General features: G+C 42.3%; 1 protein-coding gene across 1 annotated transcript; it reads left to right on the top strand.

Moving 5' to 3' along the window:
* On the top strand, nt 1–26,159 carry HAS2 (hyaluronan synthase 2). The gene is made up of 4 exons (XM_077271160.1): nt 1–657; nt 16,346–16,972; nt 22,337–22,438; nt 24,429–26,159. Exons 2-4 carry the CDS (start codon nt 16,346–16,348, stop codon nt 25,356–25,358), a joined length of 1,659 nt encoding a protein of 552 aa, XP_077127275.1. The 5' UTR covers nt 1–657; the 3' UTR covers nt 25,359–26,159.
* Nucleotides 26,160–26,609: the final 450 nt, after the last annotated feature.

Raw genomic sequence — 26,609 nt, 5'->3', positions numbered from 1 at the left:
AGTGTGGAAGGTTTGGGGAAAATCTTTGAATGAGAGACTTTTTTTCTTTTTTTTTTTTTACTTCTTCACAAGGCAAGAAAGTCCCCACCTCCTCATCCCCTGGTCCCTCCGCCCCTATTAAAGAACAGGATCACCAGCAGCATTTGAACTGATTTTTTAAAGACCCCCTTAACTTGAAGGAAGGAGGAAGAAAACCAAACCGACAGAGGAGAAGAAGAGAGAAAAAAAGAGAAGAGGAGGGGGTGAAAAAAAAAAAGGGTCTGGAAAAAATTACAAGGAGAGACATTTGCTTAAAGAGGAGTCCGGAGCAGTGTGTGAGGCTCACACCGATGGTTCAGCACATCTGGATTGCCCACTTGTATGTGCCCTGCCAGCCTCTCCCTCCACAGCACTGGGCAATGACAAAGAAGAACACACTGCTTTTCTACTTAGTCTAGATAGATTTTTTTTTTTCCTTTTTTTTTCTTTTTTTTACAAAGTTGGAAACATTTTTTTATATATATTTTTATATATTTTTTTATACATTTTTCTACCACTTACTTGCTCCAAGTGGTTTGCCTTGCCTCAACATCTCTTCTTAATATTATTATTACCTCAATATTGGAAACTGAAGACCCCACATCAGACTGCAGCTCAGGAGACCCTGGCATTCTCAAGGTAAACTTCTTCAAACTTTTAAAAGTTTTTTTAAGGAAAGTTTAGAATGAATGGTTGGAAACTTCCTAGATACAGGCATTGGTGTAGAATAGAATGATCCCCTTGTATTTGTAAATAAACCGATTGTGTGCTTGTAAATAGAGGTGAATTCTAAGGGGGGAATGATACATTGGTAAAATACATCCATTCATTGTACTCTTAATAAGTGGGAAGAGGAGGAGGAGGAGGAGGAAGGGGCTCAGATTGGGCCACTTATAGCCTGCAGGGACAGAGTTCTACGTGCCAGGGTCTTGTGTAAGCATGGGGAAGGGGTGTCAGTGACGACAAAAGGGTAATGTTAGGATGAGGTGACACACACACCTCTATATGCAGTGATTAATTGTAAATGCATGGTGGTGGGCTTTGTTAGGGGAAGGAGGGGGGATATGGATTGGCAGCAGCCACTTCACACCTCAGCAGCTCAGCATTTCAATGAAACAAGTCAGGACACATTGTATCAGAGTAGGATGGGCTGCAAATGCCAACATGGATTGTATCAAGTTCTCCATCACTTGGGGTAAAAATATTGTTGTGCAATGATACATTGTATCAAGGAAGGAAGGAAGGAAGGGCTGCTGCAGACCTCACTGATAACATAGGTTTTATCAAGCTTCTTAGACATCTTCTCCATCACATGGGGTGAAATATTAAGGATATGTTGTGGCAGAGAGGGAAGGGAGGGCTGCTGCAGACCTCATTGCAATTGATACAATAGATTGTATCAGGCTTTTAAGCTGACACAATGGGTGTAATGTTAGAAATATCCTTCCTCTGCAGGCATGTGTTGTATCAAGGAAGCTGCTGGAGACATTGTATCAAGTGTGAGCAGATGGAAGCATCCTAGGCTACAGTGTGTTGTACATGTGAGGACTGCTGGATACATTGTATCATTCATGAATGAGCTGTTGCTGCAGTTTCTTGTCATAGTCTCCAGGTAAAAGTTGGAGACATTGTTTCATCTTATGATCTTATCCACAATGGCTTCAGTCTGTAGATTTTGCCCTGAAACGTGGCAGACATTGTACAATTTAATGCAGAGCCAGGGTGAGGTTCCTGGAGAGCCACACTGTATTAGAAAGCCACATGGACGCTCCCTCCCTGCTGGGGCTCAGAACCAGAACTGGGCTGGAAGCTGCAGCAACAAGGAGAAGAATGATTTGTATGAGACAAGCCATGTGCTGAGCAGCCAGGGACACGGAGTCGGGGCCCATCCTGTGTGCAGCCGGCAGTGTGCAGCCCGCAGAGTGCAGCCAGCAGTGTCAGTGTGCAGCCAGCAGTGTCAGTGTGCAGCCAGCAGAGTGCTCCTCACTGTTTGCACAGCTCAGCCGTCAGTTGGGTCATTAACCATGAGATCCAGTGCACACAGAGGCCAGTGTGTGAGGCTTGGCTCAGCCATGAAGCTGCCTCTTGTACTCCCTCATCCATGTGATCCATGTGGGGGAATACCTGTGACGTCAGGGGGGCGTAGACTTCCAGAAGTGACGCAATAGTCCTCCTTCTTGTGATTGGATGGAGGGTTACAGGCCGGGGGTTCCCTGTCCTTTATAAGTCTGCAGCTGGAGGGAGAGATAATACAGGGGCGTGGAGGGGCTCAGCATGGAGATAATACAGGGGCATGGAGGGGCTCAGCATGGAGATAATAGAGGGACATGGAGGGGCTCAGCATGGAGATAATACAGGGGCATGGAGGGGCTCAGCATGGAGATAATACAGGGGCATGGAGGGGCTCAGCATGGAGATAATACAGGGGCATGGAGGGGCTCAGCATGGAGATAATACAGGGGCATGGAGGGGCTCAGCATGGAGATAATACAGGGGCATGGAGGGGCTCAGCATGGAGATAATACAGGGGCATGGAGGGGCTCAGCATGGAGATAATACAGGGGCATGGAGGGGCTCAGCATGGAGATAATACAGGGGCATGGAGGGGCTCAGCATGGAGATAATAGAGGGGCATGGAGGGGCTCAGCATGGAGATAATACAGGGGCATGGAGGGGCTCAGCATGGAGATAATACAGGGGCATGGAGGGGCTCAGCATGGAGATAATAGAGGGGCATGGAGGGGCTCAGCATGGAGATAATACAGGGGCATGGAGGGGCTCAGCATGGAGATAATACAGGGGCATGGAGGGGCTCAGCATGGAGATAATAGAGGGGCATGGAGGGGCTCAGCATGGAGATAATAGAGGGGCATGGAGGGGCTCAGCATGGAGATAATACAGGGGCATGGAGGGGCTCAGCATGGAGATAATACAGGGGCATGGAGGGGCTCAGCATGGAGATAATAGAGGGGCATGGAGGGGCTCAGCATGGAGATAATACAGGGGCATGGAGGGGCTCAGCATGGAGATAATAGAGGGGCATGGAGGGGCTCAGCATGGAGATAATACAGGGGCATGGAGGGGCTCAGCATGGAGATAATACAGGGGCATGGAGGGGCTCAGCATGGAGATAATACAGGGGCATGGAGGGGCTCAGCATGGAGATAATACAGGGGCATGGAGGGGCTCAGCATGGAGATAATACAGGGGCATGGAGGGGCTCAGCATGGAGATAATAGAGGGGCATGGAGGGGCTCAGCATGGAGATAATAGAGGGGCATGGAGGGGCTCAGCATGGAGATAATACAGGGGCATGGAGGGGCTCAGCATGGAGATAATACAGGGGCATGGAGGGGCTCAGCATGGAGATAATAGAGGGGCATGGAGGGGCTCAGCATGGAGATAATACAGGGGCATGGAGGGGCTCAGCATGGAGATAATAGAGGGGCATGGAGGGGCTCAGCATGGAGATAATACAGGGGCATGGAGGGGCTCAGCATGGAGATAATACAGGGGCATGGAGGGGCTCAGCATGGAGATAATACAGGGGCATGGAGGGGCTCAGCATGGAGATAATACAGGGGCATGGAGGGGCTCAGCATGGAGATAATACAGGGGCATGGAGGGGCTCAGCATGGAGATAATAGAGGGGCATGGAGGGGCTCAGCATGGAGATAATAGAGGGGCATGGAGGGGCTCAGCATGGAGATAATACAGGGGCATGGAGGGGCTCAGCATGGAGATAATACAGGGGCATGGAGGGGCTCAGCATGGAGATAATGGAGGGGCTCAGCATGGAGATAATACAGGGGCATGGAGGGGCTCAGCATGGAGATAATAGAGGGGCATGGAGGGGCTCAGCATGGAGATAATACAGGGGCATGGAGGGGCTCAGCACGGTGCTGACAGCTCAGAGGCGGCCGGCCCTTCATCTTGCTCTTATCTGCACAGACATTTTCCATTAGGCATGTGTAGGACATTTTCCTATGATATGAGGCGTCAGGAGGAGCACTCTGCTATCTGTAACCCGGCTAGGAATAGAACAGGCTTCATTCCTTCTATAGTCTGCAGGCCAAGAGAGCAGCACAGTAGTGCAAGCAGCAGAATATAATCCATCCATCCAACCATCCATCCAACCATCCATCCAACCAACCATCCATCCATCATAGCGATGTGACATCTATGAATCATAGTGCGAGCAAGTGAAATATATCCACAACAGAAACATTCTGTCAGTCAATCTAATCTATTTCAAATATTTTTTTTATTTTATCGACTTTTCTCATATCTATTTTTTTACTTCTCCATATCCATCCATCTAACCATTTTATATATATGTACTTCATTTCAATTTTTCTACTTATCCATTATCTATCTATCTATCTATCTATATCTATCTATCTATCTATCTATCTATCTATCTATCTATCTATCTATCTATCTATCTATCTATCTATCATCAATCTATTATTTATCTCTCTATCTATTATCTATATATCTGTATATCCATCTATCCATTCATCCGTTATCCTCCCATCACTGACGTTGGTGATTAGCTCATATACTGTAGCCGAGCAATAGTTGACATTTCACAAATGCCATCCGACCATTCACATACCAAATTCAGTTCTGCTATATCAAATAATAAAACTAATGTGTATATATATATATATTAATATATTATTGTACACTATTAAAGCCCAAAGTGCACATTTATGGACGTTGCTATTTCATGAACTTTCTTTCCCAAACTTTACATATCAGAATTTCGCTGAATTTAGGATTTTCAATTCCCCTAGTGGAGAGGTGCTGCTCCTATCCTACCACCATTACTAGCGCATAGAGACTAGGACGTGGTCACGTGACGGCCATGATGACACATTTTACTGTCACTTTCTATATTTAGTGACCTTCATCCAGTTCTCATACAAACAATTAGATTTTTGCCAAACCACAACTTCCAGCTTACTCCCCTAGTGGTCATTTAGACAATTACAATTCAGGGGTGGTCTCAGTCTGCATCATTCCAGGGGGAGTATATAGTAGTTTATTCTGTGTATTTCCGTTTTTAATGCCATTTTTTTAAATTTTGGTAAAGGAAATGTTTTGCATTTTTCAGCAATGGGAAACTTATTAAACAGCCCACAATGACATTTTCTATAATTTTCCCATGCAACCAATAATTTTTATTCCATATTAAGAAGACAACATTGTATTCCCACTACATTAGATATTAACGCAGGGGCAGCAGAGTTGAGTTTGTCAGCGCTGCGGAGTTGAGGTTGTGATGTGGGACATTCAGCATTGTATCACACTGTTATTGTTCCGCCATATAAGTAAGTAAGGGAATACATCTATGAGTGAACGTATGAGTGCTCCGAGATAGATGTCCCATATGGACGCTTTTCCTATTTTATGCATTTTTTAATGCATTGTATTGCTACTTTTTGGAGTTACCACCATGAAATATCTCAACATGTGTCAAAGGTTTACAGCAGCCGAAGCCAACAATGAAACATGTGTTTAGCATTTGATGAGTGAGAGACCAGCCATATGTCCGACACCTCTTGACTGTCACGTCCTCCTCGTCACCTCATTGACCTGGGAAAAACTTTGACTTGTCTCTGGAGACCATTAATGTTCATGTCCCAGCAAGCCACAAAAGTCATTGCCTTTGTATGGCCAATGGGCAAGGTATTCTCTAGAGTTGAGTGAATCTCTTGGAGGCATATCAAATTTTTCAATTTTACCAAACAATTATATTCTCTGTTCGGCAGTGGATGATTTGTGCCAGGAAGGTGATAAAAAATAATAATAATAATACTCAACTGGCCTTCACCTACCTCCTTCAGCCCAGTCTTTGGTGTGGTCTTCACTGGGCCATCTTTGGCTTCATCCAGTGCTCGGCATGTTTGGCATCTTTGCATGGCCAATGGACAAGGTAGAGTTGAGTGAATCTCATCGAGGCATATAAAATCTTTCAATTTTACCAAACTATTAGATACTCTGTCTGGCTGTGGATGATTTGTGCCAGGAAGGTGATAAAAAATAATAATAATACTTAACCGGCCTTCACCTACCTCCTTCAGCCCAGTCACGGGTGTGGTCTTCTCTGGGCCATCTTTGGCTTCATCCAGTGCTTGCCATCTCTGGTGTCTTCTGGCAACTTTGGGATTCCCTGCATTGAGTGGGCTATTACTATCTTATAATGTCATGGGTTAGTCAGATGGGGAAGGTGCAAGATTCCAAATTCTGGAAGACTGCAAAAATGATAGGCACTGGAAGAACCCGAAGATGGCCCAGTTATGACCGGATTGCAGAAGATGACCGGTCAAGAGCAGGGTTGCATGACGGGACAGGTGACAGCTAGGTGTGTAAAATTTGTTTTTGGGTTCAGAGCATAATAATGTAATGTACATTCGAAACATATCTAGTAAATTCAATGAAAATTTGAGGGAACTGTAGAATTAAAATTTCATCAGATTCTCTCACCACTAATATTCTCATATAGCACCAGACTCTTAAAACGCCCACATCATGACATTACTAAACCGTATTCTTGGTTCACAATACTCGGTCGGGTTGTGCCAATGCTATATGTGTTTATATGTGGCTCCTAAGTGGTTGTCATATGTGTACACATTTTTGGGAAGTCCATGGATGACCAAATGAGCATCTGATTGATCTTCACTTGACTTGCGCCATAACAGAATGAGGACAAGGAGTGACTTTGAATCAACAAATATAAAATACGTGGAATTTAAGAATCCCTAGGTCTCATCTAAACCCTTTTAGGAGAAATAGAAGAACCTTAGACCATTAATCAGATTTGGCTTTGGACGCACTCATTGACTACCGGATAAGACATGTCCACAATGTTTACTTTTATTTTTTGCTTGTCTCTACTGGGCAGTTCCTTTTTTCATTCCAAAGCCTGTCAATTTTAATCCTAATTCCATAATTCCATGCCTGTATAACACTTGGCAGGCGAAAGATCTTTGGGACCACTGCAGACATGATATAATTTTCCACAGCGAGATTGTGCATGTATCCAACCACACAGGCTCTGGTGGGTAATCAAGTAAAGTCTACATTCTTTAGATTAATCCATCCCTTCCTATTCATTTTATGAGTTTACGCTCTACAAGGATTATCACTTAACCTCTTTCGCTTGAGACAGTGCAGCATTGTTTTACACTAAGGAAACAAAAAAGGATTTTTTACCTCTTCATGGACATATAAATGGGTTTGGGGGAGACGCTAAAACAAACTTGGGATACATGGAAATGTGAAAGCTCCATTACAAACCAAAATAACCCTTACTAGATATTTCTGAATAGTCATATGTACTCGCCACCTGAGCTAGTCCTACTGACCTTTTCCATCCAAATTACTCTTTATACTTAATTCTAAGCAAGCCATTCCATAACAATTTCTTTCAGACTTATCCCTCTATACCCATTCCATCTAAGCTTACTCTTCCATACCCATCCCTTCCAAGCTTTCCATGACATACCCAATCCTTCTAAGCTTTCACTTTCATATTCATTCCTTCCTAGCTTTCCCTTCCATAATTATTCCTTTCAAACTTTCCCTTCCATACTGATTCCTTATAAGCTTTTCCTTCCATGCCCATTCCTTCTAAGCTTTCTCTTCCATAACGATTCCTTCTAAGCTTTCACTTTCATATTCATTCCTTCCTTGCTTTCCCTTCCATAATTATTCCTTCCAAACTTTCCCTTCCATACCCATTCCTTATGCTTTTCCTTCCATGCCCATTCCTTCTAAGCTTTCTCTTCCATAACCATTCCTTCTAAGCTTTCTCTTCCATAACCATTCCTTCTAAGCTTTCTCTTCCATAACCATTCCTTCTAAGCTTTCTGTTCCGTACATATTTCTTCCACACATACTCTTCCATAACTATTCCTTCCAAGCTTTCCATGACATGCCCAATCCTTCCATGTGTGCTCTTTTATTCCTATTCCTTCTAAGCTTACTCCTCCATACCTGTTCCCTCCACTCTTACATTTCCATACCAACACCCTCCAGGCTTACCATTACATACCCATTCCATCCGAGCTTACTCTTCTATACCAATTCCTTCCAAGCTTACCCTTCCATACCAATTCCTACCAAGTTACCCCTCCTTACCCTTTACTTCCAAGCACACCTTACCATGCCCATTACTTCTAAACTTACCCTTCCATACCCATTCCTTCCAAGCTTACTCTTCCATACCCATCCCATCCAAGCTTTCCATGACATACCCAATCCTTCCAACCTTACCTTACCATAAACATTCCTTCTAAGCTTTCCCTTCCATACACATACCTTCCAAGCTTTTCCTTCCATACCTATATCTTCTAAGCTTTCCATTCCCTACCCAGTCCTTCCAAGCAGGCTCTTCCATATCTATTTCTTCAAAGCTTACTCTTCTATACCCTTTACATCCAAGCTTGCACTTCCACACCTATGTTTTTCCAATTTATCCTTCTATACCCTCTGCTCTCAAGCTTTCCCTCAGATATTATTATTATTATTATTTATTATTATAGCGCCATTTATTCCATGGCGCTTTACATGTGAGGAGGGGTATACATAATAAAAACAAGTACAATAATCTTGAACAATACAAGTCACAACTGGTACAGTAGGAGAGAGGACCCTGCCCGCGAGGGCTCACAATCTACAAGGGATGAGTGAGGATACAGTAGGTGAGGATAGAGCTGGTCATGCAGCGGTTTGGTCGATCGGTGATTACTGCAGGTTGTATGCTTGTCGGAAGAGGTGGGTCTTCAGGTTCTTTTTGAAGGTTTCGATGGTAGGTGAGAGTCTGATGTGTTGTGGTAGAGAGTTCCAGAGTAGGGGTGATACGCGAGAGAAATCTTGTATACGATTGTGTGAAGAGGAGATAAGAGGGGAGTAGAGAAGGAGATCTTGTGAGGATCGGAGGTTGCGTGTAGGAAAGTACCGGGAGACGAGGTCACAGATGTATGGAGGAGACAGGTTGTGGATGGCTTTGCATGTCATGGTTAGGGTTTTGTACTGGAGTCTTTGGGCAATGGGGAGCCAGTGAAGGGATTGACAGAGGGGAGAGGCCGGAGAATAGCGGGGGGACAGGTGGATTAGTCGGGCAGCAGAGTTTAGAATAGATTGGGGTGGTGCGAGAGTGTTAGAGGGGAGGCCACAGACCAGGAGGCTGCAGTAGTCAAGGCAGGAGATGATGAGGGCATGGACTAGGGTTTTTGCAGATTCTTGGTTTAGGAATGCATGGATCCGTGAAATATTTTTGAGTTGAAGGCGGCAGGAAGTGGAAAGGGCTTGGATATGTGGTTTGAAGAAGAGATCAGTGTCAAGGATTACCCCGAGACAGCGAGCTTGTGGGACTGGGGAGAGTGGGCAGCCGTTTACTGTAATGGATAGGTTCGTTGGGGGGGTCGTGTGAGATGGGGGAAAGATGATGAATTCTGTTTTGTCCATGTTAAGTTTTAGAAATCTAGCAGAGAAGAAGGATGAAATAGTGGATATACATTGAGGGATTCTGGTTAGTAGGGAGGTGATATCTGGGCCAGAGATGTAGATCTGTGTGTCATCAGCATAGAGGTGATACTGAAAACCGTGAGATTCTATGATCTGTCCCAGGCCAAAAGTGTAAATGGAGAAGAGCAGGGGCCCAAGGACTGAACCTTGTGGGACTCCGACAGATAGGGGGCGAGGTGAGGAGGTGGTGTGTGAGTGGGAGACGCTGAATGTTCGGTCAGTTAGGTATGATGAGATCCAGGATAGGGCCAAGTCTGTGATACCAAGATATTCATACCTTCTAACTTTATCCCATACCCAGTCCTTTCAAGCATGCTCTTCCATGTCTATTTCTTCTAAGTTTACCCTTCCATACCCATTTCTTCCAATCCTACTTTTTCATACCCATTTTTTGCAAGCTTACTATTCCAACCCTGTTTCTTCCAATTTACCCTTCTATGCCCACTGCTTGCAAGCTTGCCCTCACATATTCATACCTTTTAACGTTATCTTTCCATACCCAGGAAGGAGACAACCTGAGATGGACTAACCTCTTCACGTGCCATTCCCAAGGGGCTATCTCCATGGCATGCATGTCCTTGGTCTTCCCAAGTCTAGGTCTTTAGAGTACATGGAGTCCTATTGTGAAGTGATCCAGTCCTAGTGAGTCCTAACTGGGCCCTCTACGCAGACTTGTAGTGTTAATTAGTAACATGAGTAGTCCTGAGTCTATTACATTTTTAAAATTTCTGAGATATTATTTTTACAAATGGTCTATTACAATCAGAATGTTTTTTCAATGACAATCCGGGTTTATTTAACATTAATGAATAGAGATTAATTGCCGAGTTGACGGCGAGAACTTCACGTTTTATGAGTTTGTTCTTCGCGAGGTTGGTGGCAATATCAATGTACTCGTGTTTTTCCATAACCATCCTGTGGGTGACTGGTCATTAGTACAGTCATGAGGTAATGGTCTGAACTCTGTCAAGTTTTTCTTTGATTTGGGTAAATATTACACCTCAATTACAACCCCCATGGGGGTTGTCACCTAAACTTTCACAGACTCCACAATTGCAAATTACCTAAAGATACATATTACAAAGTGTAATTGCAGTACAGGAGCTTGGGAAAGTGTGACAGCCTCCATGATAGTGGAGGTCATATTGGTAAAAATTCTATTATAAAACAACTTGATGACATTTTTATTCATTTAAACTGTCGCTTGCTTGAAAAATTTTGATTTAAATACATTGTAAAAATCCCTGAGCTCCACTGATTCCGCTGCTCTTTTCCATTTCGCTCTGCCTTGCTCCATTGCGGTGATATTCACATTTGTTGCCTTTGGAGCACAGTATGTGAAATCTCTGCTTGTCAGTACAACTCACAGTCTTCCCTGGGGGCATGAGCTTTTCCCTTATGTACCAGAAGCTACCAATCACAGCTCAGCAGTGTCTGAAAATGCTAGATCAGATGCTGAGCTGTGAAGAGGAGTCTGTAAAGAAACCCAGTTGGACTACAAGTAGAGATTTCACATACTGTTCTCCAGAAGAAACAAATGTGAATATCTCTGCAATGGAGCGACAAAACAGAAAAGACCATCAGAATCAAGGTAGCTTAGGCATTTTTTCAGAAGGCATTTAAATCAGTTTTTTTTAGCAAGTGACAGGTCCACATTAAGGCATCATATATCATGACCCTTGATGGAGTTAAATAACAATGTAGATGGTTAAAAACCTCTTTAGTACCAAGTCTAATCAAATGATTGAAAAACTTATCTGACTTATTCTAAAAACAGTGCCCCCCCGTTGATAGCCGGATATTACAGCTTTGCTCCACTGAAGTAAATGAGGCTGAACTGCAATACCACAATTAACCTGTAGACGGGTGTGGCGCTATTTTGGAAGAAAGCAGACATGTTTTTTCATAATCTAATTTTAATTAATCATTACAGTATCTATGAGGACAAGTGAACTCAGTTTCTTCTCTTTTCACACAAATCTGGTCTGACCTTGTCTCATAACACAACATGTCCCAGCCCCGATGGTAATTACATTATATTAGCATGTGGCACACCGGACGCTTTGATGAATGACCCTGCCGCTGCTAAGGTTTACTATAACTCTACCTTTTTATATACACTCGGCACTTTCCATAACAGGGGCTGGTCTTGTTACCGCTCCGTTCTTTTTCCCAGGGTTACAGTTTGTCCTGAAAGGCTATTTTGTCATCTTCTATGAAAGTACAGACTTTTTTTGGGGGGTGAAAAAAACATGTGCTACTTGAGGTAAATTCATCACATTCCAGTAACACAGTGAGGCTTTTAAATATCTTGGCTTTCGGCTACAGAACAAGTTATATGTGTACGGTTCCTTCTTCTCAGTGCGAAGGAAGATTTCTGTACAGTTGTGCACGAAAGCTGCTGCAACATATTGCTTCAAAAAGTATAAAAACCTACGTCCCTCGCAATGTCCTACAAGCCTCCTCCCCCCAAGTAGGTAATTGGTGGCATTGAGCATATGTAATGGCTCGCGTAAGGCCTTGTGAAAGAAAGTCTAGCAAATATAGTTATACTTTCTTCAATCCTGGTGATATCATTATTGACTCATAGTGATCATGAAGAATTAGCAAAGCTGAATTTACCAGAAGATGATTTTTTTTACATTTTATTAATGGTGGCCATACATTTTCAAGAAGTGTCGAATTCGTGTTCTTGTTCCTGATCCAGTGGCCACTTCAAAAGGACCAGAGAGCCCTACAAACCTTCTGATACCTGTGGTATCCTCAGCACCTCATCTGATTAGTAAACCCATGTTGTGACACGACATACGAATAACGTCATGGTGTTTACTAATCAGAAGAACCTCTGGAGATCTTCAGCACTCAACCAAAAGTCATTCTGCCCAAAGCTTTTTCTAACGTGCCACCCATACAAGTGCATAACTGGCTTGGCCAAGCGTACACATGTTGTCAATGAGAAGAGGAGAATAAACCTCGCTCTCCCTACAGAATAGATGATGGGGGATGTTTAAAAAATCAGCATGCCCTATGCTTTTTTCCTCCAACGTTGGATGAACAGATGTCGTCCACCTTAGATGATTGACCGGTGCCATCAGCGTTTGGCAAACCTTTGTCTTCTTAACTCAATGACAAAATGCAAAAGTGATGTGATGTGAAGCATAAATCCAACCTCTACTGAGACATTGTACAATTACCCCTGATGCTGACGATACACATTGGGAACTTGACAATATTGAGGAGACTGGCAAATGATGTAACATGCCCAAAGCTATTTCTAGTGAGCCACCCATACAACTGCATACAGTACTTGGTTTGGCCAAGCAAGCACATGCTGTCAATGAGGAGAGGATAACAAACCTTGCTCAGACACCTCTCCCTTTAGAACAAATGATTGAGGATGTTAGGAACTCTACATGCCCTATGCTTAATTCCCCCAACGTAGGAAAAACTGACATGTTGTCCACCTTAGATGATCGACCAGTGCCACCAAGGCTTGACCAACCTACATCTCTTTAATTCAAGGAGACAATGCAGAAATCCAAATTCTACTAAAAAATGTAAACCGTAGAGAAGTCCAGTAGTGGAATTACACAACTTTCTGATGCCTGTTGCTGACCATACACATTGGGAAGTTGACAATATTGAGGAGATTGGCCAACGAGGTAACATGCCCAAAATAATTTCTAATGAGCCACCCATTCCCCAACGTAGGATGAACAGACATGTCATCCACCATAGATGATCAGTGCCACCAAGGCTTGGCCAAGCTGCATCTCCTTAGCTCAAGGAGAAAATGCAGAAATCCAACCCCTACTTAGAAAATGCAAACCATAGAGAAGCCTAGTAGTGGAATTTCACAACTTTCTGGTGCCTGTTGCTGACCATACACATTGGGAATGTGACAATATTGAGGCGATAGGCCAACAATTTGACATGTATGCGGACAATCCTCATGGATCAGGCATGCCAAATGTAATCATGGCAAATCCTTTCTACCCTATAGAAGTAAGTCACTCCCATCGACATTGATATGTGCTCATTTTCTTACTTAGGTCATCCAAAGAGACAGCAATCATTTGGGCAGTGACAGAAGCCATTTCAAACATTTCTGAGTAATTGTGTAGATTATCGGAACCCCACTAGAATGATGAAATTTGAAGGCCATGACGAACTTGAATATCAGAAATGAAGATTATTTTGTTTATCGACAGTTAATTTTAAAGTAGAACTAGAAAATTTAATCAAGGAAAATCCCGAATTCTTCCAATCAGAGCAGCGTGACTAGTTTTTCAATTTGCATTGACGTTTCTCCCTTCCTGCATATAAACGACTTCAGCATGTGCCTGGAGCTGTAGGAAGACGTCTTAAGTCGAGGCTAATCCTTACAATGGACATTGTAACGATGGAGTCAGCCGGCGTCTCAGTAATGTTTGGGCTGCTTCTAGCTGTACAGGAAAGATAGAATTTGCAGTTGCATGATGTCACAGGGTGGTGTTCCAAAAAAATCCATCTGAAGCCAAGAGATGATGTGAGAGGAGAGAAATCAGAGCATGCTCTGCTGGCTGATAAAACACAAAGGGAAGAAAGGCCAGAGGCGGCTTATCATACCGTTCCCAGGACCTCAATCTTCAGCCATGAATATAAACAATCTGCCACCTAAACCCATAATCTGGGCTGTCCCGAGTTTATTGATGGAAAGAATTACCTACGAGATCTGTGCCGTTAGGTCAACACCCCTCCAACTCGTCTACAAAGAGGCTACGCCCAATATTAAAAGCTAGAATGGCAGTGTACTGAAGGCTAGAACAAGCATAAGGTCAAATAGACATGTAACAACCAGGGGTGTAACGGGCCCCAATGCAAAAATCTGTCACAGCTTCACCCACCGACACAAATCTGGAGCAATCCAGACGTAAAGGGGAAAATGTCACTGCTCGGAGAGCCCAATCATAGAGAGAACTGTGCACTTACCAAATCTCTGTCTTCTGCTTTAGGCTATGTTCACACCTTGTGGTTTTTTTTTCTGTAGGCAAAACCTGCTCTCTTGGCAGTGAAGAAACTGCTTTAAAAAAGCAGGTTTTGCTGCGTTACAGTTTAGTGCCGTTGTTCCTGAGTTTTCTGGACCCAAAACACAGCAAAACCCAATACCTTCATTTTTGCAATTCAGCAATTGTCCAATTCAGTCAGGAAAAAAAAACAATGTGTGTGCATGAGATTTCTGAAATCTCGTCATTATGGCTGATACTGTAAAACGTAGCTTTTAATTTGCATATAAAAATGCAGAAAAAAATCAACGTGTGAACACTGTGTTATAGTGAACTATATGGCGATATTATTTAAGTGGGGGTCTTATGTAAAAATTGTATTGTGTATTATTGTGTGGTGTATGACTATTGTACGGTGTCCCTATGCAGTGTTCCCAACAATAGAGGTAACTGGACAGTTACTGGATCTCCTCTACTTTGTATCGAACTGTATGGCGGTATTATTTAGCCATTGTATGATGTAGTACTGTATGGTGCATGGTATATTATTATTGTGTAGTGCGAAACTATGCAGTTGCTAAATCTCTGTCTCTTGCTTTGTAGTGTACTATGTGGCAGTATTATTTAGGCATTTTATTGTGTATTACTTGGACACTCAATAATAATTGGATGACAGTACTATATGGGGAATACATGGCAGTGTTGGTGGGTACAATAGGTTAGTATGGAATGTTAATTTACACATTGTATTGCTGAATTATTTTATATATGTAGCTTTTATTAAATGTAAAAAAAATGCTTTTCTTAATGTCCAGGTCAATATTTCTAGTGAATGGCCAACTAATTTCTTAAATGAGTTTTCCTGGACTGATATACCGATAATCTATCCCTCGGAAAGGTCATCAATACCAGATAGGTCCAGCATCTGGCATACCCCAGATCTGTGGTCACCAGAAGTCCACAGTGATCAGAGATCAGATTGACTTCAATGAGAGCTGAGCTGCAGTACCTGAGAACGGCCACTACATGGTTTATGGAGCTGTGTGCTTTTGGCTCTGTGCGATGTCATTTTTGCACTGTTTGCACTGGTAACAGCTGACCTGGGAGGGGCTCTGGATATAGGACCCACCACAGATATATTGATGACCTCCCATAAGTATAGGTGGTTAATTTTTTAAAGTCTGTCTGAAAATTAGGCCTCCTAGAAATATGTGCTTATAATCGATGTGCCCTCCATGAATTGATCTGTCATGACTAGTATGGAAAATAAATAACTTTCAGAAGCCACCATGTCTTCTTATTATTCAATGGGGCTCAAATTGGTGACGTCTGGGCATCCGTCCTGACACATTGGTTTTTTGCCTGTTTCCTATATAATATCAGTTCTGGAAGATGTTTCCTTATCTATGCATTGTGCCTTTTCCCTGTTTCTTGTACTAGAAATATATGCGTAATTTGACAAATGTGTGTGTCCCTGCCACACTCTTACACTGTCCAATCAGAGCTGAGAGTTTTAGACTTGCTTTAGAAGTAAAAAAAAAGACTGCCCCAGTTGTCAATTTAAGCACAACATAAAGTTATAAGAAAAAGCTGAAAAAAAGCTTTTCAAAAAAGCTGAAAAATGCTTGAATGAAAAGTAAGAAAGAGGTGTTCCAGAATCTTTTTTTTTTTTCATGGGGAATACAAATAATTACTAAAACAGACATGTCAGATGTGGTGACTAATCCTCCTTAAGGACAATTGGATGTAATATTCCAGATGTGTAATTAACAAGTTCTGTATTTTTTGTTTTGCCTTTTCAGATGCATTGTGAGAGATTTATATGTATCCTAAGAATAATCGGAACTACCCTCTTCGGAGTGTCGCTCTTACTAGGAATTACAGCTGCTTACATTGTTGGGTATCAGTTTATCCAAACGGACAACTACTACTTTTCTTTTGGACTCTACGGTGCCATATTAGCACTGCATCTCCTCATCCAAAGCCTCTTCGCCTACCTGGAGCACAGGAAGATGAAGAGATCTCTTGAAACCCCTATCAAACTGAATAAATCAGTTGCCCTAGGTATTGCTGCATATCAGGAGGACCCTGACTACTTACGGAAATGTTTACTGTCTGTGAAACGGTTGACCTATCCGGGGATGAAGGTCATCATGGTCATCGACGGTAACTCCGAAGAGGACCTTTACATGATGGATATATTTAGCGACATTATGGGGAACGATCGAAGTGCCACTTATGTCTGGAAAAATAACTTCCATGAAAAAGGTCCGGGAGAAACGGAAGAGTCTCACAAAGAGAGCATACAGCAAGTCACTCAGCTGGTTCTTACCAACAGATACGTGTGCATCATGCAAAAATGGGGAGGAAAACGTGAAGTGATGTACACCGCCTTCAAAGCTCTGGGCCGGAGCGTGGATTATGTGCAGGTAGGGTAAAAAGTCCATGCATGGTCGCCAACACAAACATGTCCAAAAATAAAGGATCTTTTGTGCAATCGGTGTGGAGTGTTACAGGATACGCCGGGCCCTCGTCAGCACAGTGAACCATTCAGACTATTTAAAACACACCGGGCTTCGTGAAAGCCGCTCTCTGCCCTGTATAAAAAGAGGCAAAAAAAAACTGTAAAGTGAAATGAAAGTGGATAACGTCATTCCGAGAACTGACATGGTGCCACCACGATCCTCTCTCCCCATCCCCCAGTACATGTGTTCCTAGAAAGCCATGACACTAGAAGATGCACATTCCCTAGCGTAGAATGAGCAACCCAAAATGTTCCCTTCTAGCCTGAAAGTTTAAAATAAAACTCACTCAGTTTTCAATAACTTAATGGCCACATCGAAAAAAAAATCCATGTCAATTAGGTGAGAAATGCACCCTCATCAAGTGAACCTGTTCTTGTAGCTTTTCCTTGTACACTTTACTTACTGACCACTTCGGAATAATATAGATATAGATTTTTTTTTTCTTTTTTTTCCAAATTTTCCTCAAATTTATTTTTCACTTTTATTTTTTCAAACTGTCTTCAGGTTCCAAATTCTAAAATTTGAAAATTAAAATATCAACAGTAATAGACATAATAATAATAATAATAATAATAATAATAAAATACATAAAGCAAAATTATTGTCTGATTAAAGAGAAGGTGCCATATAAAGAAAATAAAAAGATGCAAAAATGTAAAGTATTAATGGTTTAATTTTTAAGAAAAATATTACTGTACCTTTTTTTTAATGGTATAAAATGTGAAAAATAATTAAAGAAATGCAGATATTTTTCACTTTTAAACACTAGTGGGAGCTCTATAATTAAGCAGTGCATCTATAGGGGGTGATAAAGTAGCAATTGCACCCAGATCCTGGTGCCTGTAGGACCCTGAAAGACCCTCTAGCACATAGGAAGAGACCAATATTATAAATGATGCATGGATAACAGGCCCTTTTACAAATTTACCATTGTGGTCTTAGGGTATGTTTCCACGTTCAGGAAACGCTGCTTGTTTGACGCTGCGCAGCGCTGCAGCGTCAAACAAGCAGCGTCCAGATGTTCCAGCATAGTGGAGGGGATTTGATGAAATCCCGTCTCCACTATGCGTGGAAACCCGCACGCGGCGGCCCTGCGACTCCGGACATGCTGCGCGTCTTTTCAGATCGCAGCATGTCCGTACACCTTGCGGGGACGCAGCGTCCCCGCAAGGCATATCACAGGGCCCTATGGGAGAGAGCGATCATCCCGGATGTGAAGAGTTAACACATCCGGCATGATCGCGTCCCAGAAAGGGGGCGGGGCTTAGCGCCGAGCGGCTTCGCCGCTGCGGCGATACCGCCGGCCATCCTGAACGTGGAGACATACCCTTAAGGTAAAGATTCGATTTTTCACCTACTAAGGCTCTTGAGTAGAGTTGGTGCAAATTGATTCACAGGACTCTGTCCACACCACTACTCTGTTGCCGCTGGCCGGGAACCCTCTTACATGATGGCTTCACTTTTGACTAGCCAGCCAAGCTAGCTAATCAAAAGTAGAGCGACGGATGATGTCGGAAAGTATGGGCTCTCTGTGTTCCCATCCGACAACCATAGGTTTGTACCATTCTACTGTTAAGGTTAAGAGTTAAAAATTGTGTTACCCTTTGTAGGTGTATTGATTGGCCCACAGATGGGACAGGCATAGATACAGATTATTGTTGAGCCACTGAGCCAATGAGGACAAATGAACATACTCAAACTGAAAGTTGCTTTACGATAAAGGGCTTTGTTGTTTAAGCTTGAGTTGGGTTTCTCTGGCGTCTTCCACTTTTGCCATTGATGTTGCATCCACATATCGGCAAGTTGGGTGCACGGGCGACAGGTATGGCGCCTCCTCTCCATTAGTGATTATTTCTTATTAGTTCTATAAAGGGCTGTGCACTAAAACGGTCATGAGTCCATCGACGCAAACCTCACCTCCTCATGCAAAAGTGGGAAGTGCTGAAAACACACCCTTAAAATTATTCAAAACATTTTTCTTTTACATTTTTATTTGTGTTTTTATTTATTACTAGATGGTGGCCCGATTCTAACGTATCGGGTATTCTAGAATATGCATGTCCACGTAGTTTATTGCCCAGCCACGTAGTATATTGCCCAGCCACGTAGTATATTGCCCAGTGACGTAGTATATTGCCCAGTGACATAGTATATTGCCCAGCCACGTAGTATATTGCCCAGTAACATAGTATATTGCTCAGTGACGAAGTATACAGCACAGAGCCACGTAGTATATTGCCCATCCACGTAGCATATTGGCCAGTCACGTAGTATATTGCCCAACTACGTACTATATTGGCCAGTCACGTAGTATATTGCCCAGCTACATAGTATGTTGCCCAGCCACGTATGTCACGGGTTAAAAAATAAAAAATAAACATATACTCACCTTCCATGGCCCCTTGTAGTCCTGTTGCCTCCTTCTCGCGCAGGCGCGCAGGACCTGTGATGATGTCGCGGTCACATGACCGTGTCGCGGTCACATGACCGTGACGTCATGGCAGGTCCTTCTCGCAGACCATCCTTGCTACCGGAACCTGCCGCTTGCATGGAGCGGTCACTGGCGCGTCGCGAGGAGAGGGAAAGGTGAGTATATAATGATTTTTTTTTTTTTTATTATTTTTAAACATTAGATGTTTTTACTATTGACGCTGCATAGGCAGCATCAATAGTAAAAACTTGGTCACACAGGGTTAATAGCGGCGGTAACGGAGTGAGTTACCCGCGGCATAACGCGGTCTGTTACCGCCGGCATTAACCCTTTGTGAGCGGTGACTGGAAGGGAGTATGGAGCGGGTGCCGGGCACTGACTGCAGGGGAGTAGGGAGGGACTAATCGGACTGTGGCCATCGCTGATTGGTCGCGGCAGCCATGACAGGCAGCTGGCGAGACCAATCAGCGACTTGGATTCCATGACAGACAGAGGCCGCGACCAATGAATATCCATGACAGAAAGAAAGAAAGACAGAAGGACAGACAGACAGAAAGACGGAAGTGACCCTTAGACAATTATATAGTAGATTACTCAATTTTTCATTTTTTGGTGATATTCATTACCGCGACTAAACTTTCACCCTCAATTCTAAAAAAAATACACCAAAAATATTTTTCAACGTTCGCAACAAAGCCGTCCTTATATTTGATTATTAAAGAGGAAAAATAATGGCACAAAGATGAAACACATGTAGAGAATGTTTCCCCGCGCTACATATGGCCTACACCCGTCTCTTTTAAACTCCACAACACCTGAATTTTTGGCAGGATCGTGTAATGTAAGTTGAGGTCAAGTCGCTTTAACCCCATAAGCCCCAGACGGCAGAGCGTATGCAGCCACCATGAGTGCATATATTACGGTAGATTTGCTCGGTTGTTTGGCAAAGGTGAAAGAGAAAATATTTTCTCTTGAGAAAGTCGTTAGTTCCGAATCCCTCGGCATGTATCACCTTCCAAATCCATTTCACTGTCTCCTAACTATGAGTCAGGCTGGTCCTCTTATCCCCCAGGATCCTGTTGAATAGGGAGGGTCTCCCTGCCCCGGCACACAGCGTACATCTGGTGAAAGGTTTTTTTTTCAGTGTTTGACGTTAAATATGTGAGTTTTCTACTCCCAAAACAGTCTAAGTGGCATTTTTCCAGGAAAACGAGGTTCTCTATGTAAGGCAGGTTTTTCGTTGATGTTTTTTTTTTCTGCCTCAACAGCTGATCACTTCTTACTTTTTGAGAAAAAAAAAAGAATCATGCCGTCTCCATTGTAAGTTATAGGATGCAAATGGATAAAGCTTGTGGGGTGTGCGGGGAGTAAACCGTCTGGAAATATTTATATCTAGACGAGGAATGTTCTGATTCCTTATGATACACAAGAAATGGAACAACTTTGCAAATAGTTTTATTGTAAAATCTCCTACCGTTCTTTTGGGGGCATTCGGGTACTATGCAGTCCAGTGAGATTTCCTGGCAAAGGTGCCCAACTGTTGGCCGAACCTTTGCTCCCCTCTGTGGACCTTAGTAGGGAGAGGGGAGTAAGCTCTTCTGGCGGTGGCTTATCTTCTGTGAAAGCGAAAAGATTGGTCATAGAAATTTGACAAGCCAGATGAAGGAGGCCACCAGTCATGAGGTCCCCATACGCAGTCAGATGGTCCTTCTGAAATCCCTCTTTGTGCCTCATCCTTGTTTGCGCACGATCTATTAGATTTTTGCTTGTGGCCACTAACTATAGACACAGATAGATCTGCCTAGGAGTTATTGTTAGACATAACTACCAATTTTCATCTTCGATGATATGGAAGAGTAGACCGCTCGGGGGTCACCATGGTTAACTTGGAAACGTGAATCTTTAGGTTACTTGACCAAAATGTAACATTTTTTAATAGACGCCCCAATATCGTTGTATTACTGGTGTCTTTTGGACCCTTCTTAGACCCCGTGTTCTTTTATTTTATATTATTATGCATTGCTTCTATAGCGTCATTATATTCCACAGCGCTTTACAAGCATGACTGTCCCCATTGGGGCTCACAATCTAGATTCCCTACCAGTATGTCTTTGGAGGAAAACAAAGAACCCAGAGGAAATCCACACAAACACAGGGAGAATATGCAAACTCCTTGCAGATGTTGTCCTTGGTGGGATCTGAACCCAGGACCCCAGCGCTGCACAGTGACAGTGCTAACCACTGAGCCACTGTGATGCCATCCTTAGCACTTCTCCTCTTACACCTCTTCCGATTGGTTGAAAAGTGCAATGAATTTCATAAATGGAGTATTTTTCTCTAATTTGGCACGACTGGGTTCATGTATTTATTCCAGTACAATCTTCTGTTCATTCCAGCCAGCATCGAACAGCTGCAAATATTCTCTTTTCCTGAGTAATGAGACAGTAATAAAAATGATACAATAAGAGCCTGTTGCTGAAAGCGGAGTTATCCCATCATAGAAACAAGGCTTAGAGGCCAACATTAAAGTTTTTTTTTTTTTTTTGTCTTTTCCTTCCACTCCAACACGGAGATGTTCCCATAAAACGCAGCACCTGCGACGTCCAAGTGTCTGTGTCATGTTTTATATATTCTAGGTCTGACGCTTGTGCAAAAGACAGAGCCAAAAAAACAAATACCAGGACAGACAAAAGCAAAATCAGATTAAATAATATAATATAAAAAATTGAAAAGATTAAAAAAGATGAAAAAAAAACCATTTTTATTCTTCTATATTTACATTATTTTAAGAATTTTGATCTTTTTCTCACCGGTGTTTTTTGTTTTGCATTTACTAGGTGTGCGATTCCGATACAGTCCTTGACCCAGCTTGTTCTGTCGAGATGGTGAAAGTTTTGGAAGAAGACCACATGGTAGGAGGCGTTGGGGGAGATGTGCAGGTAAATTTTTTTAATATTTTTTTTGTGTTACAAAAAAGTTGCTAGAGTCAAACCTGGTGCAAAAAAAATCAGTTTCCTGTTGTTGCCCTATTTATAACAATTATGGATAAGGCAAAAGCGAGTTTCTGGCAAGAGCAAAGCTACAGAGGTTGGTTAAAAAAAGGCATGTGACCCGGTTACTGTGTGCCACGGGAGGTGACCACCACTTTGCTTTGACAAAGGTATATACATTTGGTGCTTTCCCGCAAAAAAGTGTTTGCCCCAAGTGAACAAAAGCCATGCCCCCCAACACTTAGCCCCCAATGTACATGTATGTCTCAAGAAATGATTCATAATGGTGAGACATTCTGCAAAATTTGGGGATAGGCTGAGTTTGATAAGGAGGAAAAACCAGATTTGAAACCCAAGTTAAAGGCGTGAACGTAAAGGATGCAGAGTTTAAAGTCACACTAAGGTTCTCTTGGGGACTTAATTCCATTCTTGCCAACTTTAGCCGGCAGGAAACCAGGAGCGGTATCCCTTTACATTGCGTGAAATGATCAGTTGTCAATATCATGTGTAACCTTGCCTTTTTTACCAAACCCAACCTCATCCATGCCTATTCCCCTGTCTCACCATGTCCTCTTCCTTGCCTCCCAATACCACCCAAAATATATTGTTTGGGGGAGAATTAGAGCAAGTTCTTTGGGGCTCAGCCAGTTCCGTGGCTCTTCCCTTATTCAAGGCCTCCTGGACATTTCTGGAGACTTGACAAAACTACTTTAAAGGGAGTCTGTCAGCAGAAAATTGCAGTGTTCAAGCTAAACTCAGAAACTCAGTCCACCCTTGGCATTGCCAAACAGTTCAGTGGTGCACTTTTGTTGTACATTTTTTCCCTTTATCTCCGTCCCATTCTTCCTTGATTGACAGGTTTGTCTTTATAGATCCAGAGAAGGATGGAGATGATGGAAAAGAAATAGGTGGGATGGTGTATTGAACTATCTGGCCACGCCAAGGGTGCACAGAGAGCTTCTGCTTGGTTTGCATAGTCATTTTCTACTGACTGGTTAGCTTTTCCGATTCCTGTTGGGCAAAAAGAAGGGTCACTAGTGCTGTAAATACACATAATAGATGGGTGGTCCTGAAATTAAGCTTTTTCCAGGGCCCGTGATCTTGAAGTTACTCATTAGGTCAAGGCAAATTCCAGATGACAAGGGTGTCAATTTTTCGAAATGATGCAAGACCCAGCAGTCCTAAATAATATCAGGCCTGGCAGCTGTCTATTGCCTGTAGAGACGTCTGACTGTAACCCCAGCCTGGCTGTGTAGCCTGTTATTTCCAGGAGCTCCTTGCTGGTTTTGGCTACCTCTGCCCCTTTGAAAGCAATACTCCATGTAGTCACTTGGATGACATGGGGCTTGCTGAAATTCTAATTTATGATTATTCCGAGGAACGACAGGAAGTGCAGCCCTGCTAGACCAGCAGTTGTGCTTTTACAATTAAGATAAAATATGGCCAAAGGAGGAGTAACACTTAGATGTTCCTTTTGATGTTCTGCTCACTGGCCTATTGTTCCCTTGTCCCACACATATAATTTAGTCTGATGTCGTTTTCATCCAGAGTCATTATTTCTGTATTAAATCTTATCCATTTATTTGGATCGGATGTATAATGCCTTTGTGTATGTTTAGATTTGTATTAGAGGCATTTTCTAATTATACCCTACATCCATGTCAAAATCAATGCTTTTTAATATTGGATACAAGTCAAACGAATGTATCCAAAACTGAAAAATGAATCGTAAAAGGGTTAGCTATGATAAAACAATACATGGCTGCTTTCTTAAAAAAAAAAAAAAAAAAAATTGGAGCTGCAATGCAACACACAACCGATGGACCAACGTGTTTTTTGGTAGGAAGTAGCAATGATTTTCTTGCCTTTGCGTAACCCATGACTTATATTTCTTACCTCGTTTCCTCATAATTTACTACTTTTATTGTTTTCCATGCAGATCTTGAACAAATATGACTCGTGGATCTCCTTTCTAAGTAGCGTGAGATACTGGATGGCCTTCAACATTGAGAGAGCTTGCCAGTCCTACTTTGGTTGTGTCCAGTGCATAAGTGGACCTCTTGGGATGTACAGAAACTCACTGCTACATGAATTCTTAGAAGATTGGTACAATCAAGAATTTTTGGGATCCCAGTGTAGCTTTGGAGACGACAGACATCTAACCAACCGAGTTTTAAGTCTTGGCTATGCAACCAAATACACAGCACGATCCAAATGCCTTACAGAAACCCCTATCGAATATCTAAGGTGGCTTAATCAGCAGACACGTTGGAGCAAGTCCTACTTCCGTGAATGGTTATACAACTCCATGTGGTTCCACAAACACCATTTATGGATGACCTATGAAGCTGTGATCACCGGATTCTTCCCATTTTTTTTAATTGCCACTGTCATCCAACTTTTCTACCGGGGACGCATATGGAACATCTTGCTCTTCTTGTTGACTGTCCAATTTGTTGGCCTCATAAAGTCCTCTTTTGCCAGCGCTCTCCGGGGGAATATTGTTATGGTTTTTATGTCTCTTTACTCAGTCCTTTACATGTCCAGTTTACTACCTGCCAAGATGTTTGCCATTGCGACCATCAACAAAGCAGGTTGGGGCACATCGGGAAGGAAAACTATCGTTGTCAACTTTATAGGGTTGATTCCTATAACCGTTTGGTTTACAATCCTTTTGGGTGGTGTTGTTTATACCATCTGGAGGGAAACTAAAAAGCCATTTGCAGAATCTGAACAGACAGTTCTCATAATCGGTGCAATACTTTACGCATGCTACTGGGTGATGCTATTGACTTTGTACGTGGCACTGATAACAAAATGTGGCAGGCGGAAGAAGGAACAGCAGTACGACTTGGTGCTTGACGTATGATGATACTCAATAACCACCATAGTATGCAAACTTATCAGAAATTATCAAAAAGCCTTAAGAGACTTTATTTTATTATTTCTATAGGAGTATTACGGACATGATTTCATGTCTTTAAGGGAATTGCAATACTGCTGCTGGGACTTGAACAAACACTAATTGTGGCTCATTTTCACTTATCCAATGCCAAATAGTTGAACACTTTTGAGAAAATGAAACGCAACTTTTGAACCAGGTCTCCCCTCGTTTTTTCGGGGCAGGGCTATTTTTGTGCACTTTTTAATTGTGCATATGCCTGACAGTGTTATGTTCTATATACCTCACTGGTCATGCTTATGTCTGGGTGGTCAAGGCGGAAAGGAGTTGGAAAGATTTCTGGGCCTCATACACTATAGGATCTTTTCTATTTTTCCTCTGGGAAAGTTCCTAGTAAGTGGGCCAATCGGCTCTAGCAATACACTACAACTTTATTTATAAACTTTTTTTTTTTTTTTAATTTTAGTGATGGCTCTTTGGTCATCAATTATAAATGCCAGATGTGCTTTAAATAAAAGCCTAATTGGCTATGCTGTATTTTTATATTATTGTATTAATTATGGGTTTTTTATTTGTATGCGAATGTTTAAAGTTTTTACATATTTTATATTTTACATATCTGATAAATCATTTGGTTCTCTATTCTTTTTAAAATGTGTTTTTTTTGTTTGTTTGTTTGGTTTTTTTTTGTTTTTGTTTTTTTAAACTGATACTGGCCAAAATGTGAAACTTTATAATAGTTCATATTGTTCACCAAGAAAAGAATAAAATAATTATTTGTACGTTAATGTCTGATTGTGTTTATCATGTTAAATGCGATCGGTGTCCGACTGAGTTGGCAAAACCCAACAATAACAATGATTTTTGGGGGCCGCTGTTCATGTACATACACAAATAACCTGACCCTAGTACACACGTTTTGCTTCTATTTAATGTTAATTTGGCTAGCTTGTTTAATGAATGATTAGGCTACACCTTTTTCTGCAAATTGATAATTTAGCATTCTTTCACAGGGGCCTAACGGAGGATTCTCCTGTTCCCCTGTGGGGCAGTCCGAGCCTGAATTTGACCATAGATTTTATTTCTTTGCTTTTCGGTGCTTATTTATTTATTAGTGGGTTATTCTCAACATTAAAAGTTATCACCTATCCAGAGGTTATCACCTATCTGACTACTGGGACACCCCCTGATTCTGAGATCACCAATTTTCTATGGAAG

Source organism: Ranitomeya variabilis, chromosome 6 (assembly GCF_051348905.1).
Source record: "Ranitomeya variabilis isolate aRanVar5 chromosome 6, aRanVar5.hap1, whole genome shotgun sequence".
Classification (NCBI taxonomy): Eukaryota; Metazoa; Chordata; class Amphibia; order Anura; family Dendrobatidae; genus Ranitomeya; species Ranitomeya variabilis.
The sequence above is the reverse complement of the archived record's forward strand: the minus strand, read 5'-3'. Positions and strand labels throughout refer to the sequence as shown.